Genomic DNA, 18,412 nt, shown 5'->3' on the forward strand with positions numbered 1-18,412 from the left:
TCTTTTGTTTACAAATGAGGAAGACAGTGGCAGAGAGGGAGGAAAGTCCTACCGTAGAAACAAAATTCTCAAACTGCGGTTGCATTTTCTAGCAGGTTTTTGGTTTTGTTTTTACTGGGGATCATACTCAAGACCCCAGCTCACCAGACAAGCACTTGAGCCGAGAGCTAAATCCCCAGCCCTTTCTAAGAGTCTTTAAACTGATATCACATAATCATAAAAGCAAGGATAGTGTGAGTTTGGACAAATTTACCTATGATCCTGCAGGTTTCGGGAGTTGGGCTGGAGAACGTGGAAAAGAGCAGGCGATTTGTAACACATAGGCTAACTTTAGAAACTGCTGATCAGTTATTAACGCTGCAGCCCAGCACCTCCACCCCTTGAAAACAGTTCATTGAATTCTCAGTTATCTGAGTAATGGATAGAAATTATTTGCAAGATGAAAAAATTTTAGATTAAGAAAGCTAAGAAAATGCCTGAGCCGGGTTGTTAGGACAGTTCATTGGTAGGGATTAGGGAAGTTTAGATATAGTGAGGAAATGTAAAACAGAAAGGGTCAAAAACTACAGGAATGAGAGATTTAAACTGGAGAGTTGGCGAAAAAGAAGGTAAACAGTAAGAATAAGAAGTTCCCGGGGTTCCTGGACAGGAAGGGACCGTGACCCGGAGAGGAGGCAGGGTGTGGCGAGGACAGAAGGCTGCACAGCAGCCCGGAGCGGCTCTTCTCTCGGTGAGGACCAGACGCTTCAGTCTGACTGTATTCTGGGCAACACGTGCTCTTCCAGCAGGGGCCGCCCACACGGGCCACCACTTGTCAGCTGACCATGACAATGCAAGTGCAGACGGCCAGTGTAGGTTTAGGAGCTCTTACATGTCATGGTGATTTAAGACTGTTGAATATAGTGATAAAATCATTGCGAGATGGACCGGGTTCGTAATTCCAAGCTCCTTGGGAGGCTGAGGCAAGAGGATCACAAATTCAATAGCCTGGACATAGTGAGACTGCCTCAAAATAAACAGTAAGAGCTCAGTACAGAGGTCCTGTGTTCATCCCCAGGCCCACCCCCACTGCCACCACCACAAAAAACAGCCACAGCATTGGGGCCTGTATTTCTTCTGCCTTTCTTGTTTTGTTTTTCTAATAGTTAATTTTTATTACATTTTATACAGTAACCATCTGGAGTGCGATTAGAAATACACAGACACAGCCCGGGTCACTCGAGTGGTGCCAGTGAAGGCTTTGCTGCTCCAGCAGTAGTCTGGAGAGCAGGCTCGTAGCGTCACCCGGAGGCCTGTCACCGTGCAGACCCTCAGGCCCCTCCCTCCGCCAAGCTCCGGTGGAGAAGCCATGTGGGTGACAGCCAGGGTGTGAGAGGCTCTGGGCCTGCGTCCTTTCAGCTTTGGGCAGACTGTGACTCCAAAGGTCAGCCCCATACTGTTCAGCTTCACTGTACTCAGGTCGTCAGAAGAAAAGGTCACGAGGTGGACTTCAGAGATTCAAAGGCCAGCACCTGCCTAGCAAGGGCAGGGTCCTGAGTTCAGTTCCCAGAACCAAAAAAGAAAGATTCAAAGACCACTACCAGCTCAAAGGGTTATCTTACAAATAATTGTTAGGCATCATTTCTTCTTTGTAACTGCTGGGCTGCATTGCAGGACTATAGTGATAAAGAGGACTCTAGCCTCCTGGACCTCGGAGGTCAGTGCAGAAACCATCACAAGGCCGGCAATGATGCTGTCCCGTGCATTGCCACAGTGCAGGTGTCGGCGAAGGCCCGGGAAACGTCCAGCACAGTTGCTTTCACCGGTGGCCAGATAAGGGTGGCGGCCCTGCCAGGGCAGGACAGTGACTGGGGACCGGTCTTCCAACGGGGTTGGCATCAGTGCGCACAGATGGCAGTGAGGATGGCAGAGGGCCGGGCGGGGCGGAAGGAGAGGCTCCTGCGGCTGACTCTAAGCCATCCTGAGGATCGGACTCCCAGCTCAGAGCGCCCCTGCATATGTGATCCATTTCTCCGTAGGGTTTGGAGAGGATCGTGCTTATAGACATCTGAGGCGGTCAGTGTTCATATTCCAGCTCCTTTTTCTGTCCTCCTTGCCCTTATCCGTATTCTCCTACCTGCTTAGGCATAGCTGCAGTTCAGAAGGAGTCCCTCTCACTGGAAAACATGACGGTGAGGTCATCTAAAAGCAAATGCAGTCACGGGGGTTAAAATAAAAAGGAAACCATGAAAAGTTCTCCAGGAGCCCAGGTCCCCTCATCCTGCCGCCAGCTGCAGGACACACAGGTGCAGCCTGCTCTCCTCCGATCGTGGGTTGCATTAAAGTAGGAAAAACTCGATTCCAACTGCAGCTTCGCGGCCTCCCTGAGGCAGTTAGCCAGTTGTGTTGAGTGAGAATCACCCAGCTAAATCGAATCTGCACAGGTCTGCGAGTGGCCGAGGGGACTTAGTGAAGACGGAAGAGCCGCCTGCCTCCGCCGGAGGAGGAAGCAGGAAGGCTGCTTGTGGTCCTTCGGAGGAGCCCGGCCTGCACCTTCAGCTTGGAGGTCGCCTCCTGGCTTCCAGCACAGACTCTAACGCATCCCATCACAGACCCATCGGGCTCCTGATACGGACTTGCACAGGATGCTGCGGTGGGATCCAGGCCTTGGATGGGACCTTCCAATGTCCGGGGTACTCCCAGCCCACCCCGACTGCAGGAGGCCATTGTGAGCCAGGCTTGGACAGTCTTACATATCTGGATGTGTGGCTTTGAGCCTGCTTCTCTAGTGAGCGCCAACTGACACAGGCCAGTGCTGCATCAGCCAGGTCTGGTCCAGACAGAAAAGCTGCAGGGAGACTTGAACCAAGGAAGCTGCTTGGAGGAGCGGAGTGGGCAGTGAGGATTGGTCAGTAAACAGTAAGGAAAGTGAAAAGTCACAGAGCCAGCAGCCACCGCCCAGGGCTGACTGGAGCCTGGGCTCACCGTGGCTCCCGGATGGCAGGAGAGCCCCACTGGTGATCCGCCCCCTGTGGCTGAGGGCTCTCCCGTGAGGGGCCTGACCGAGGTTCTGGCCGCCCAGGGTCGAGGCCAGGAGAGACAGCTGCACTGCGGAGCCCACACGCTGCTGGGCCACCACGCAGCAGCAAGGCCTTTCCTCCTCGAGTTGTGTTGCGGTGCCCTCTCTGGAATACTCAGTGCCAGTTGACAAGGAAAGGGTATTAAAAGGCTTCTACCTGTTTTGCAGAACAGGAAAAGGGTGGATTTGAAGGCAAGAGGCGATACATTAGTAGCAAGCACAGGGACTGAATGTGACAAGCCTCGTGGCATCGTGAGGAAAACGTTGCCAGGGAGAGTAGTGTATTGGAAGCCAGAGATTAAGAGCTTGGGTGTTATTCTTACCGTGATACTATTCTCTGTCTGTCTGTCTGCCTGTCTCTCTTATCTTTTTTGAAACAGAGTTTCACTGCAGTTGGGCTGGTGTAGCCCAGGCTGACCTCCAACTCTCGGTGATCCTCCTGCCTCAGCCTCCCGAGTGCTGGGGATTACAGGCGTGCACCATCACATTTGATCTATTATTTTCTCTTGACTAACAGTTGTCTGAAACATTTTCTTCAGTTACCAAATAAGCCACGGGATGTAGCAAGTGGAAATACAGTGCTTTTGATGTAAACAGGTGCAGGCATAGGCTTTAAACAGGGAGAAAAGAAGCTGTCCAGCCTCCACCCCTACAGGTCCGCCACTGCCGAGGCTGCCTTCTCAGAGGTCGCTGCTGCCGCGTACCGCGGGGCCTCCTTGCTGGGCTGGCTGTCATTTCCAGACTCTCCAGAGCTTTCCGCTTTCTTGACTGGCCCCTTGGTTGACAAGGGCACATTTAAATTGTCTTACAGCTCTGTGAAGTCGCTTGCTGTGTGCTCTTGTGTGTCCTGACGTTTCAGTGTAACCTGGCAGGCTGTAAAAGATGCAAGCTGGGAATGATCTTCCTGCCGAGTGTCCAAGTGGTCCCCGCGTTGCTGCTTCCTTCCATCTCCAAGCACGAGGCTGACCGATGCCCACATGCCCTGCGTAACCAACCAACTCCTCTGTGAGCTGCAGGGCCCGTCCTCATTGCCCGAGATGATGATGCGCTCAGAGACTGACGCGGCCGCCTCCTTGCGTCCTTTTGGGGGCGAGACTTTCTGCTTCCTAGAAGCTCAGCTTCCTCACTGTCCAGAGTTCTCTTAACTCACCTCGCCTGTTTTCTGCCTTTGTCTTTTTCCTCTTTTTAGGAAATTTCCTTAGCTTTCCACCTTGGCTCCGCGTGCACAAGGTGTTTCTGGGCGGGTCCTTGGCAGGCGCGCTCTGGCCAGTTCGGTCAGCGAGGCTTTCTTTTCCCGTGACCTTGGTGCTTGATCTTCGCTTCCTACAGGCCGCTTTCTTCTTAGTCTTGGTTTCTGTCTTAGATGTCTGATGAGTCCCCTTCGGTTTAAGAGTGGGGCTCAGAAAGACATTCTTCCCCAGAGTGCCCCCTAGTGCCCCCCAAAAAGTGTTTGCAGGCATGTGAAGGTGCTGGTGCCTGTCTTGCGGGTGGCTGGAGGCATCTGGAGACCCCAGTCTGCAGGCAGCCTCTGCTCCTGGTAGTGAGTTCCCTCCCTGGCACCCGACTGCAGCTCACGGTCTGCAGCTTGCTCCATGTGGGAGCTGCTCACCGTCTGCCTGTGGCAGGTCAGGGCTGTACTCCTGGGCTGCTCAGATCCTCCTGAAGAGTCTTCCAGACGTCGGAGTGCTACTTTCAGTGTTTGAGGGGGAACTGCTGCTCACACATCCTTGAATGTGCGTGATACCCCCACCACCCGCTCTAACAGGCCCAGAACCTGCGGAGGCCCGGACGCCGTCTTTTCCGACCCGCTGGTCCGCTGCTTCAGCTGGTTTTGCTGCTCCGTGCAAAGCTTTATGGGGTCCCCAAGCTTTCCTCACTGCTGATAGAAATTGTTTCCCCAGACAGTCCAGGGCAGTTACTCTCTTACCTGGTTTCTAGTTTGTGAGTGTTAGCATTATTTCCTATTCGTTTTGTGTTCACTGTCTGTTTAAGACAGAGCCTGTGTCCAGGCTGGTCTCAGACTCTTGGCGATCCTCCTCCCTCAGCCTCCCGAGTGCTGGGATCACAGGTGTGAGCCCCATGGCTGGCTTTGTTTTTGCTGTTGAGACAGGGTTTCACTGCTGTCCGGGCTGGCCTGGAACTCACGGGGTGGCCTAGAGCTTGTGACCCTCCCTCCTCGGCCTCCCAAGTGCTGTTACTGCAGACTGCACCACCACACCCAGCTAAGATTCTGATGCTTTACTGACTTTATTATAGAAGGCTGAATGCAAAGAATAAATGTAAATGTTTGCTCCTGAGATATTCTCCCTGTGACTACTGTGCCTTAGACATCAGCATTGGAAGCATGGTTACTGGATGCAGTTAACATGCCTTTTCTGAGGTTTAACAGAGTTCGTATCAACAGTGTGTTTCAAAGTTGCTTTTTAAATTTCACTTAAGGGCTGGGCCTGGTGGTGCACCCCTATAATCCTAGCAGTGAGGAGGCTGCCTCAGCCTCCTCCTTGTGAGTTCAAGGCCAGCCTGGGCTGCAGAATAACACCCTGTCTCAAAAAATAAAAAAATAATTTTTCACTTAAATTTTCTTTAAAAAAAAAAAAAAAAAAAAAAAAACCTTTTTCTCAGTAAAGAACGTCAAGAATATCTTTGAGACCTGTATGAGGTACAGGTTCTTAAGGCTCAAGAAGCTGTAGCACAAAGATAGCTCTTTTGACTGTTCGTCTCCTTTACAAAAGTGTGCCCTAAGCCAGGGTAACCTGGGCTATGTAAAAGGCTCCCACCTTTCATCTGGCACATTCAAGGAAAACACGTGGCGGGAACTAAGTGGGCCCTTCACAGAGGCGTGCCCACAGAAGCTGGAGATGGCGCCAGTGGGGACGGGAGTACAGACGGCAGCCTCGGGGCACGGTTGTCCCCCGGTGGTCAGCACGGGTCACCCAGGGGTGTGAGTCCACAGGTGTTCTGCACACCACGGGTAGGGTGGGGCTGTCAGTTGTGGAGGTCGTTCAGTGTCATCCTCCACCTTGGAGAATGATGCAGCCTCAGGGGAACTACTGCGTACAGAGGAGCTGTGCACAGAGATGGCATGGCTACACCCCCTCGCCCCATTGTTGAGGCCACCCGTGGGAAGTGGAATAGTGTACAACAGAGAACCACAGAGTTAGTGTGACACTCCTAGTTCAACACAGTGTAAAACTGAAAATGTGGGTCTTTTATCAGTACCAGGGATCGAACTCACGACTGCCTGCTTGCAAGGCAGGCGCTTATGCCGCTGAGCTAAATCCCCAGCCCCGAAAATGTGGGTCTTATTTCATGGATGCAACAATAAAAGGAGAAGCAAGGGGACATTCAGCACGGGGTTTAAGTTACACTTCCTCCGGATGTTGGAGGCGGAGGACAGCATTGCTGGGGAGGACCACCTCGCACGGGTAGGCTGTGGGTGCTCAGCCTTTGCTTTGGTAGTGGGAGTGAGGAGTCCTCCTTACACTATGAAAATAGGGCCACAGAACAATTCGCCTTTGTTTTTGGACATTGAGACCAGTGTTTTATAGTGGAAAGCTGTAAAAATATATTGATCTAAATTAAAGTTAAACCATGTTTTCTTGTGTTTTCTCAGCAGAGATGCGTACTCTGCTGAGTGTGAGGTGCCTTGTAGAGTACTGAGTGCGTAAATATTTACAGCTGTTTCTGTTCTTTCATAGAAATTTTTCATTTTTTCCCTTTCTTAGGACCAAGTTAAACTATAACCCTCCAAAAGATGATGGATCCACTTATAAGATTGAACTGGAAGGGATATCGGTAATGGTTATGCGAGAGATCCTGGATTACATCTTCAGTGGGCAGGTAGGAGACCGGGGAGGGGCCAGAGTTCAGAGCGCAGCCGCACGCCGTCCCCATCTCGTCACTGTGGGCTCCGGCTGGGACCTCCTCCTGGCGACGGCACCCTGCACATGTCCTTCTGGGCTCCACTCTACAGGGAAACGGGTCCACATCCAAGTCTAGGTCCTGCTCTTCTGAGCTCCACCTTCCAGCATGGACCAGGAAGGCACTGATGACCCCGCCCCGACCCACACCGCCCATTGTGTTCTGCATCTTGAAGCTGGTCTTGCCTTGTGTCCACATGCTGGGGTACTGGTCTGTCTCCAGTGCATTGTGGAAAAGTCGAGTCCCTTGCAGATCATCCCCAGAGCGGGGACTCGCGCGCGACAGACACTCACAGTCACGGCGCCGTGGTGCCGCTGCCCCTGGAGCACCACCTCCCCGGCCAGCCTGCCCTCTCCTCCTGTTTGCCTTTGCTGTCTGGAGCTGTGTGTCCGCAGAGGTGCAGTGGTACCCAGGGGAGGAGTGACTCCTCCTCTCCTCTGCCCCGCCCCTAGCTGTGAGGCGAGGAGGATGGTGCGTCCCCCAAGCGCCTTTTACCTGCTCTCACTGAGGGCCTGGCCCCTGCGCTGTCCCTCGGGCCTTATCACCCCTGGTCCCCCTGACTTCTCTGCAAGGGCCGTGTCTCCCTCGAAGTGCGAACACCCCAAGTGTGCCGCTCACACGTAAAGCAGCCCTGAGGGGGCTCTCACTGCCTCCTCGACCAGGCGTTTAGGTGTTGGGGGAGAGAGCAGTCAGCGTGTGGCGCTGCAGGCCAATGTTTTCTGCCTGCCGTGTGAACTGTCTATGGCACTCCGCTGTCGTGTGGCTAAGTTAAGATGCCGGTGAAGTAAGAGCTTTCCTTCCGCGGCATCCTGCCTGCCTTCCGGTTGGTTGCTCACTCTCCCAGGCAGTGGGCAGTGATGAGGCTTCGCTCCCGCCTGGTGCAGACTGGGGGGTGCGGCGGGCAGTGGCTCTGCTGTGCTCCTCGACCCGGGGTGCTCCCCGGGCCTGTGGCGCTCTGGGGTCCCCATCCCTGCCCCCCTGGGAAGTGGCAATAAGGAAACTGCAGAAAACCCAGGAAGCATAAACATTCATAGTGCAGGAAAGCAATCTGCAGTTAGGGATTTGCACCAGGAGGTAGTCCTGGGGCCCGTCCTGTCCGTGGCATGGGGACAGCCCCTGGGCATTCCTGCGAGGCTCCTAAGGCGGGGAGCGGGGCCCTTGCTTTGAGGCCCACACGTGGCCTTGACTCAGCGGAACGGTCAGTCAGTGTACCTGGAGGCCCCAGTGTCCTGTGTAAGCCTGAGGTCCCCCGCAGAAGGCAGGGCTGGGGCGCCCACACTGGCCCTGCAGGGAGGCCCCGGGAAGAGCTAGGCGGGGTCTGCGTATGTGGGTCAGAGGTTCCCCAGCCCCGGAGCTCCAGAGGCGGGACTGCGAGAATCCCCAGCAGTCACTCATCTCTGACCTGCGAGCAGGGAAGTGTCCGGGGTTCTGCAGTGCGGCGCAGGTGGGTGTCTCATCCCACTGCAGTGTACGGTGCCGCATCCTCCACAGATCAGGCTGAACGAAGACACCATCCAGGACGTGGTGCAGGCGGCAGACCTGCTGCTGCTGACCGACCTCAAGGCTCTGTGCTGCGAGTTCCTGGAGGGCTGCATCGCGGCCGAGAACTGCATCGGCATCCGGGACTTCGCGCTGCACTACTGCCTGCACCACGTCCACTACCTGGCCACCGAGTACCTGGAGACCCACTTCCGGGACGTCAGCAGCACCGAGGAGTTCCTGGAGCTGAGTCCGCAGAAGCTCAAAGAGGTGATCTCTCTTGAGAAGCTGAATGTTGGCAACGAACGATACGTGTTTGAAGCGGTGATTCGGTGGATCGCGCACGACACAGAGATAAGAAAGGTACCGACATTTATAACGCGGCATCTTCAGGTCCGCACTGGGCAGGCGCTGGGAGGGGAGCAAGGACGTGGGGCTCAGCTGCTCACCGTGCTAGCAGGCCCGCATTAGACCGGCCTCGGAGTGCACGTCCAGGTGCAGCGTTGTACCATTACCTGTTCTGGGTAACTGGGCTGAAATTGGGGTGAGCATCTCGTCCACTTTACATCGGGGTCTTAGTTTGACTGCTTAGCGCTCCCTGCCAGCGTCTGCCAGGCCTGCGCCTCAGCGATGAGGTGTGAGGGCGCCAGTTGCCAGGGCAGCCAGGCTGTTCTCCGGCCTTGGCAATCTGAACCCCATGCCATGGACCGTGGGCTTGTGTTCCTCAGTGTAGGGAAGAATGGACCTTAAAGTGATGTTTCAAATCCATGAAAAGTTTCCCGAGCATGCCATTTAAAAGGCCGGCCATTTAAAGGGTTTCCCTTTCCGTATGTAGAATCTATTCGCCAGCTGGCTCGGAAACTATGCGATTTGTATTTCACATGTTAGACACTAAGCGACTGCTGCAGGTGTGAGTATTTAGTACTCAGAATTATTCCTTAGATTTGGCTCTTCTGCGTTCTTCTTCGATGACTGCTTCAGTGTAGCATGTTGTACTGAGCTGCTATCATATGCAGTACTCTGTAAGTGCCACTGAACTCCGCACACCCCGTGCAGTAAGAACATCAAAGGAAGCAAGTCGTCCTCTGTTTACGTATCACAAGGGGCCCTTTAGAGAAGTCTGCTTGACTGGGCACAGCGGCGTATGCTGTAGACCTCGCTATGCAGGAGGCTGAGACAGCAGAGGGGCAAGGTCAAGCCAAGTCTGGTAATTTAGCGAGACCCTGTCTCAGAATAAAGCAAATGCGTTAGAAAAAAGGGCTTGGGGTGTAGCTCAGCATTTCCCAGGTCAATTCCCAGTAAAAAGGGAGAAAGGTGGGGGGACTTTGTGGTGATACCAGATACAAATTTAAACCGACAACTTTTTTTGAAACTAAACTTTTGGTTTTCTGAGATAAAGTGTCTTGCTGTGTAGTCCAGGGCAGCCCCAAGCTCACTCTGTAGCCCCGTCTGGCCTCCGCTGCCAGCAGTCCTGCCTCAGCCTCCTGAGTACTGGGATTGCAGTGTGTGCCATCCTGCCTGCTAAAATTGAACTCATTCCCCAGGCTGTGGGAGGTGGGGAGAGAGGGCTGGCAATGAACACCCTGGCGGTTCTGGCACTGGCCACTGGCCTGATGGCCAGGTCCTTGCAGCTGGCCCTTGTAGGTCAGCAAAGGCGCCCTGCATCGGCCCGTGCTACCCCGCCTCTCCAGGTGCACATGAAGGACGTCATGTCGGCGCTGTGGGTCTCGGGGCTGGACTCCAGTTACCTGCGGGAGCAGATGCTGAGCGAGCCGCTGGTGCGGGAGATCGTCAAAGAGTGCAGCAACATCCCGCTCAGCCAGCCGCAGCAAGGGGAGGCCATGCTGGCCAGCTTCAAGCCGCGGGGCTACTCCGAGTGCATCGTGACCGTGGGCGGGGAGGAGCGCGTGTACGTGGGGCGGGCGCCCTGCGGGCTGGGGGGACGGTGGGGGCGTGCTTCCCCGGGACAGAGCTAAAGCTTATCGGCTGTCAGCTTTTCCTAACGTCTTACACACTAGAAGGGCAGGGTGCGTTGTGAACAGAACCTTCAACTCTAACCATGGTCCGTTACTTCTCCCCCAGGTCACGGAAGCCCACGGCGGTGATGCGGTGCATGTGCCCCCTCTACGACCCCAATCGGCAGCTCTGGATCGAGCTGGCCCCTCTGAGCATGCCGAGAATTAACCACGGCGTTCTCTCTGCAGGTACCGTGCAGGGCTGCTCTCAGCTGACCCCGGGCCCAGGGACACGTAGCTTCCGGGTCCCACGGAGCACTCGGAACCCTTAAAGCTGGCCTGCGTGGACCCAGCTTTCAGGAGGAGGGGCAGGAGAGAGCCCTGTGGTCAGGGCTGGCCTCCCACCATCCGCAAGGAGCGGTGGCCCCACGGGAGTGGGATCATTGTGACTGGGAACGTGTGCAGTTGCCGGGTGGCGCAGGGCCAAGCCCTCGGCGGGGGGCCCGCCTCCCGGGGTCCCTCCCGCGGACCCCTGCCTGGTGGGCCACAGTGCAGTCGTGCAGCAGCAGACATTTCCTGTGAGACCCTAGAATGTGCTCGCACATGCCTTTGTTTGCAAACAGTTTGCTTCACAAACAGAAGCATTTGTTTTCAGTGAACAGAAGCATTTGATTGGGTTTCAGAAGACTGTTTTCAGTGAACTCTGCATCGGGTGACGACACGGGAGGGCCATCTTCTTTGCACAGACATGAGCGCAGCCATTTCCCAGTCAGGGAACGAGTTATGCTCACAAACCAAGATACCACTCTACTTTTAATTAGTGGCTTCAAGGTGTATTACCACAGATGGCATGTCTTACTTGAGCTTCACAAGTTTGAAGATTGTCCTAAATTACTCGAAGTTCTCACGTTAGGAGCTGACAGAACAATCGATTGCTGCCTGCCGCAGTCGACTGCCGCCCTCTCCACCTGCACTCAGGCGGGGGCCGCTCAGCAAGCCCCACTTGACATGATCCGGGATATTGTCAGCAGCCTTGCCGGGTGCTTAATTGAATTGTCTCTGCTTGCCCACTAACGTCACCTTTCAAACTTTTAAATCTATGCCATGCCCAGTCATGAAAAATGGCTAAGACTAGTCAGGTGGAGGGGTGCACACTGTGACCCCACCTCTGGAGGCTGAGGCAGGGCGCCCGCAAGGGCAAGCCCAGCCTGGACAAGCTGGTGACTTAGAGAGGCCCCGTCTCCAAATAGAAGAGAAGAAAGGGCTGGGGTGCAGCTCGTGCAGAGGCCCTGGGTTAGTCCCTAGTACCGGAAAAAAGAGAAAAAAGTGCTAAGCTGTGTTGTTTTGTAGAAGTGGAATCATTTTACGAATCTCAGAATCCCTGGAATTATTCTCGACAGTGAATTGTTGGACCGAATGGTGCAGCCCACATAACGAGGGTCTGCTTTCCCCATTCGCCTTCAGAATTAGCTCCCTGAGGTGTCCTGCCTTGCTGTGTGTGCGTGCCCATAATTTCCACTCGTGCGCCCCGTCACAGCTGTTTCCTTGAGGGTTTTCTGGGTGGGCTGGTATTTCAGAGGCGAAGCCGTGAGCAGAGGGTTGGGTGCGGCTGTGTGGCGGACGTGGCAGTGACTGGGCAGCTCCTCTGTTTCCCCAGCCTGCTGTATTGCTTGCTTTTCGTGCCTTTCATAAAAATTTATTTTCACTTTTTTTTAATCTTTCAATTTTTCCCCTCCTAGTTTTAAAATAACATTCTTCTTTATATTACTTTGGGAAAGTTGCCTTAGAAATTATAACCTGTGTCTCAAATTATCCAAGTGCAAGGTTAATTAGTACACTTTTTCTTCTAAGTAGAAGAATTTTTGATGTTCAGCAGCCTTTCAATATTAAAATACATGGTTATTAAGTGGTGTTTGCATGGTATATGTATTCGTGACGTGTTTTGTCTGAAAGAATGAACAGATACTTAGTGCTTTTTGGATTTGTCGTTTGTTGTTCTCCTCCTTACCCCTAGAATTTCCAAGTAGGATCATTTTCCTTTTCCCTGAAGTTCATCCTTCTGAATTTGCTTTAACCTGGATCTTTTGATACAAAATTTTTCAGATTTGTCTGTGTGTATCATTGTTTTGCGTTTGTTCTTAAAGGATAGTTTTGCTGGGTATAGAATTTTCTTTTCTGCCCATTTAAAGTTGTCTTTCCACTTACATAAGTCAGCTGTCAATCTAAAAAAAATCTTTCTTTCCTCTGGGTATATTGAAGATTTTTTTCTCTACCATTTCATTGCAGCGTGTATACTTTATTTAAAATTGTGTCCGATTTGGGCATTTTTGGCTGTTTGACTCTACTGGGCTTGAGTTTTAATCCATTCTGAGTAACTTGTGTCCATTTTGTCCTGGCATGGTGCCTCTGCTGCGTTTCCTTCCTCCCGCCCTCCGCTCTTGGAAGCCACGTCGGCCCCGCCGGCCCTCTCACGCCGGCCTCCGCTCCCTGCCTTCTCTGGGGTACCTCCTTCCTGATGAGGAGTCACTGTATCCTCAGGAGTTCTCTGACTTCGATGGATCAGCTGTTATCCCAGTCCACTGGGTTTTTTATTATTTCTAGATTATCCCAGTCCGTTGCGTTTTTTATTAGACTTTTTCTTTGAATCCTTTTCAAATCTCCTTGGTTTTCCCAGAGTGACCCTGAAGCTTCTTTCCTCTTGGCGTGTCCCAGGCAGCGATGTTCCATCCTTTGACAGTTCCAGCGTGTGACACCTGAGCAGTGCTGCTGCTGCCGCTGTCCATTTTATTTCAGCTTATCTGCAGCAGTGATTGTAAACTCTTGGACTGTTCAGACTTTAGGACTTGGGTGACGGGACTTCTTGCACAGAAGTTTTGTACTTGTTTCTGCCCGCTGCCTGAAAACACTGCTAACCGTGTTGGAATAAGTCACATGCAAGGGTGGAGATTTCCTAGACAAGCAGGGCGCTGCGGGGCGTGGGCGCTGACCCAGCTGGCCCACACAGCAAGGCAGAACTTCGGAGTGGTTCTCCTGCTGGAGCCCCATCTGCTACAGGCTGTGACTTAAATTTCTTTCTCATCCCTGAGAGGTACAGACTTGCCAGGGATTAGCTCAGCGGCAAAAGCACCTGCCTGGCAAGCATGAGGTCTTGAGTTCAATCCCCAGTACCCGCTCCCAAACTGTCACAGAGTGGCAGATGCCCGCCAGGCAGACTGATTTTCCATATTATCCTCTTGACTTCTAACACTACTAGAAAAATATGTTATCCAGATAAATCAGTTGTTTTTACTATTTCCCAAAATAGGAAGTCAGGTCTTAAATTCTGTTTCCAATTGAAGTGCACAGGTGCCCAGTTCTGAGCATTCCGGGTCTTGGGGACAAATGTGGGTCAGAAGTCGCATGACGTCTGCAGACTGGGGAAGAGAACAGATAAATTGAGCTGAGCCGAGCTGCCCGGTGACTGAGGGAGCGGTGGCTCCTTTCCATCGTGCTGTGGGGGTGTCAGTCCCCTCACAGGCCCTACTGAGTAAAGCAGAGTGGCCAGAGTGACCCACAGACCTGGCTCTGTCACCGAGTAGCAAATGAAATGTGACAGAGGTCCCAAGTCCAGAGACAAAGCTGCTGCAGCAGGTGGAGGTCCTGCAAACGTCGCGTCCCCGTGCCGTGCTGCTCCCGAGCCTGAGGACGTGGTGTCATGTTGCTTGTGTGTCTCTTCTGGTCTTTGCAGAAGGATTTTTGTTTGTGTTCGGAGGCCAAGATGAAAATAAGCAGACGCTGAGCTCGGGGGAGAAGTACGATCCAGATGCCAACACGTGGACTGCGTTGCCACCCATGAATGAGGTGAAACCCGTGTTTGTTTCTCCATTTGATTTTTCTTGTCTGTGGCACCTTAGTGTCTTCTGCGTTAGGAAGAGGCCGTGGCCAGCCCAGCCCCTGTGGGACCCTTAGGCCTGCTGTCTGCTCATCTCTCAGCGTGGCCTCGGACGCCTGACTGATGCCCACTGTTGAATGAAAACAGCATCCGCAAACCTCTTCTTACCTAAGGCGGTGCTTTGCTTCCCGGTGGACCCGACTGGGTTAACAAGTAGTGATCGCGCTGTTAAGTTCACGCGTGCCACACTCCCGTGCCCTGGAAATGCTGCCCTGGCACGCACCTTCTGTGCACAGACAGGTCTCGCTGGCAGCCTGGAGTAGAGTGAGACTTGTAACTGTCACCAGAGACACGGAATCATCCATCACCTACCGAGGGCTTTGATGTCTTTTCAGGCAAGACACAACTTCGGCATTGTGGAGATAGACGGCATGCTGTACGTTTTGGGCGGGGAGGACGGGGACAAGGAGCTGATCTCCATGGAGTGTTACGATATTTACTCCAAAACCTGGACCAAGCAGCCTGACCTGACCATGGTTAGAAAGGTGAGGACTTGGTTTCCAAGCTGGATTTTAAAGTTAATGTTTCTTCATTTCTTAAATACGCCTTGGACGTGACAGAGAGTGTGCAGAGAGCTGGCGCTGGGAGCCGCCAGGAGCAGTGTGCGAGCGGCAGCCCTGCTGCGCTCTGGGCAGTGCTCTGGGCAGCGCGCTGGGTCCCTGCTCGTGGCTGCTCGGGTCCAGGGAGCGCGAGGAGCCCCGCCTGCCTCGCCCGGAGCACAGCCTCTGTGTCCTTAGCCCCCTTAGAGCAGAGTGGTCAGGCCTCGGGACAGCACAAGGGCAGTGGCCGGGCAGTGTGTCTCTAGTACTGGCATGTGCTCTTTCAGTGAAATCACTGCCACAGTGATCGAGTCACTTACTCCGTGGACTCTAAACCTTGGGACCTTCAAATATTGGTGAAGAAAGAGACTGGGAAGCTGTCCCTTCAAATTTACTTTCCTTGCGTGCTGGGGATTCACCCAGGGCTTTGTCTGTGCCAACAAGTGCTTGATCACACATCACACCCCAAGCCCTGACCTGGAAACAGCTCCGTCCCAGACACCTTCGCAAGCACCTTGCTAAGCTAGTGTCTGGCTGGATGGTTTTAATAAGTGGTGCCTCTCCCCACCCACCATTTTCTCCTTTCAGATCGGCTGCTATGCAGCTATGAAAAAGAAAATCTACGCCATGGGTGGAGGGTCCTACGGGAAACTGTTTGAGTCCGTGGAGTGTTATGATCCCAGGACCCAGCAGTGGACTGCCATCTGTCCCCTAAAAGAGAGGAGGTAAGTGGACACAAGGCGGGCCGGGGCTTCCCTTCCCGTGGTTGGCTCAGAGCCTCCGGCCTGGGTATTTTGCTCCTCCATCAAAGCGAGCTTCTCTGCAACCTGGCATTTCCTGGAGCAGGGAGGCCCGCGCGGCGGGACACACTGCACACTACATTAACGTGAGCCCACCCCGGCTGTGCTGTGTGGCTTTTCAGGTTTGGTGCCGTGGCCTGCGGGGTCGCCATGGAACTGTATGTGTTTGGGGGCGTCAGAAGTCGTGAGGACATCCAGGTTAATGAGATGGTCACCTGCAAGTCCGAGTTCTACCACGACGAGTTTAAAAGGTAACTGCGAGCCGTGTGTAGCGTCCGCAGCTCCCCTCACACTTCAGGGTCGTGGCTCAGCTTTTAGTCCTGAGTTCAGGGTCCTCCACTGCACGGTTCAGCAGCTTTGTCCTCGCTACTAGCTGTCAGGCATTGACTTCGGAGGTGTTGGTAACTTGAACAAAAGCTGTGAACACGTATCTCTGAGATGTGGAGCAGATGCTAACACGTAGCTGCGTAAAGCCAGTGACTCCTCTAGCTTTTAGGAGAAACCTTAGACTCCTTATTTTAGCATACATGGCCTTCTGTAATATGTAATATCCAATCAGCCCAGGCGCTTCACGCTGAGACACAGTCCATCCCTCCCCTCCACAGATGCAGGACTCAGCTCTGTGCTGTGTGCTGTAAATCCCTTTCCCACCACTCGTCCAGTCTGGAACTCTGCTTGTCACCTCTGCCCACCCCCCTCGGATCTGTGACTGGTTGACCCAACCCTGTGGAATCCCAGAGTCCTGAGTGTTAGCCATGAGCTCCTGCAGGGTGGCACTGCACCCCTGGCTCTGCATCCAACCTGAGCGTCAGGCCTGGCCCGGCCCCTGAGTGGATGCAGATGGTAGCTGAGCTCGCCGCTTGGCTGACAAGCTGCCCCGTGCCATAGAGGGTGGGCAGCGGCACCGGTCTTCCCGGATCCCTCCCCTCCCCTCCCCTCCTGCCTTTCAGTGGCACAGTGGGGGCACAGTCGGGGCACAGCAGTCTGCCGACAGGGGCTGCTGCGGTGCCCTCATTCTGTTGGAATAGTTCTGCGCTGTCACCAGAAGGCGGCGCCATAACACAGTGTTTACTCCCTTAGTACTGGATTTTAGCTTAGAGCGATGAAGCGTTAATAAAAGGTCAGAAATGCATAACTGTAAATGTCAGTGGAGCTTTAGTGTATTTTAGATGTAGGATGTTTGCATAGCCTTTTTCCTAGGTATAGAGGTGGGCTGTCTTAGGAAAATGCATGAGTGTGAGGGAGAAGCTCATCTGTGTGCTAGGTAGGGTGGGCCGGGGTTTTCAGAGACGACTGTACCCTCCTGCAGGCTGCTCTGGGGCTGGACTGCCCTGCTGGTGAGTCAGTCCATAATGCACTGCCCGGCATTGAGGCCAGCTGTCCAGCTCCATTAACAAGCACCCTGTTTGCTTGGGGTAAAATATTTATACCAGCCTTGTCATGATGACTGAATTCCTGCTTATCCAGCGTGACCACAGCCCACCTGCAGGAAAAGCTGACTTACTTCCGTTCGTGCCACTGTCTGTCCCTGTTCGCATTGTGTAGGACTTACGTCTGCCTGTAGAATCAATATACTGTCAGAACCATTACCTTTCTGGCAGTCTGGCTCATGTTTGTGGTTGACATACTTTTTGTTTTTGTTTTTGTTTTTGGTACCAGGGATCAAACTCACGACTCACATTTGCCAGGCAGGCACTTACACCGCTGAGCTAAATTTCCAGCAAGGAGGATTTTTTTTTTTTTTTTTTTTTATCTTTTGTCTTTTTGAGACAGGAGCTCACTCTGCAGTTCAGGCTGGCCTTGAGCTCACTTTGTAGCCCAGGCTGGTCTTGAACTTGCAGCCTGCCTCAGCCTCCCTATGCTGTGATTACAGGCATGAGCCACCACGCCCGGCTACTTGCTTTAAATTTGTCGTTATTAAACATAGGTGTTGTTCCTTGTTGCTATTTAAAAGCACTTGCAAATAAAACTGACACACCTTCAGCAGTCTGATTTTGAGGCTGTCCAGTGTTAGTTTATAAATAGAATGGGAGACGCTAAGGTCTCTTAGTGTAATGCAGATACCCCTAAACACACAGGGGCCTCCACAGCTGCATGCACCTGCCCAGCACAGCCTGCAGAGCAGCCCTCCCAGCTGCGGGCACTGCACTGAGTCCTCTTCCAGGGGAGGAGGCAGAGCCTGGAGAGGTCAGTAGGTGTCAGGCAGGCGCTCAGATGCAGGCGCCTGGCCCTGGGCCCCTCGAACCCCAGGAGCAGCCCGCCTCCTGAGACAGCAGACGCTCCCTGCTGGCTCTCCTTGCATATCGTGGAAACTATCACCAGATGAACAATCTGGATTCGATCGAAGACCATTTAGATTGTTTTCCAGTAATCTTTTGTCTTTCCTGTCTTTGTTCCCTATTTTTAGGTTAAAACTTTCCTGGAAAGGTGCCATGTCTTACTATTTTCTGTGTTTTTGAGTAAAAACAAAACTGTTAGGAGCAAAGCAAAGAAATTGCCATGAATTATTACTGGGTCGTGGCAACCACACCTGCCCAGAGCTAGGCTTTCTCTGTCCCCATGTCCCCATCCTGCTGGTGACACCACTGTCCCCCCAGCACCTCCTCGACCTGCTCTCCTGCCCATGCCATCCGCAGCCAGCATCCTGTCTTTTTGACACTGCAGATCTTTGCACACACTCAGCCCTGCCCGCTGCTGAGCCTGCTGCATGACAGTCGTTCTCAGGGTGC

At 53.3% G+C, this 18,412-nt stretch overlaps 1 protein-coding gene across 3 annotated transcripts in view; it reads left to right on the forward strand.

Moving 5' to 3' along the window:
- Positions 1 to 18,412, forward strand: part of Gan (gigaxonin) — a 56,568-nt gene that overhangs the window by 19,918 nt on the left and 18,238 nt on the right. For all 3 annotated transcript variants that reach the window (XM_023567380.2, XM_003461954.5, XM_063247705.1), the window contains exons 2-9: positions 6,784 to 6,898; positions 8,471 to 8,821; positions 10,150 to 10,367; positions 10,541 to 10,662; positions 14,141 to 14,253; positions 14,680 to 14,829; positions 15,472 to 15,608; positions 15,806 to 15,934. In XM_023567380.2, coding sequence (XP_023423148.2) covers positions 6,784 to 6,898; positions 8,471 to 8,821; positions 10,150 to 10,367; positions 10,541 to 10,662; positions 14,141 to 14,253; positions 14,680 to 14,829; positions 15,472 to 15,608; positions 15,806 to 15,934 — 1,335 coding nt within the window. The remainder of the gene's footprint in view (positions 1 to 6,783; positions 6,899 to 8,470; positions 8,822 to 10,149; positions 10,368 to 10,540; positions 10,663 to 14,140; positions 14,254 to 14,679; positions 14,830 to 15,471; positions 15,609 to 15,805; positions 15,935 to 18,412) is intronic.

The sequence above is a fragment of the Cavia porcellus genome, unplaced genomic scaffold, assembly GCF_034190915.1.
Source record: "Cavia porcellus strain 051 isolate PalLab524CR breed Dunkin Hartley unplaced genomic scaffold, mCavPor4.1 scaffold_4, whole genome shotgun sequence".
In the NCBI taxonomy this organism is placed as follows: Eukaryota; Metazoa; Chordata; class Mammalia; order Rodentia; family Caviidae; genus Cavia; species Cavia porcellus.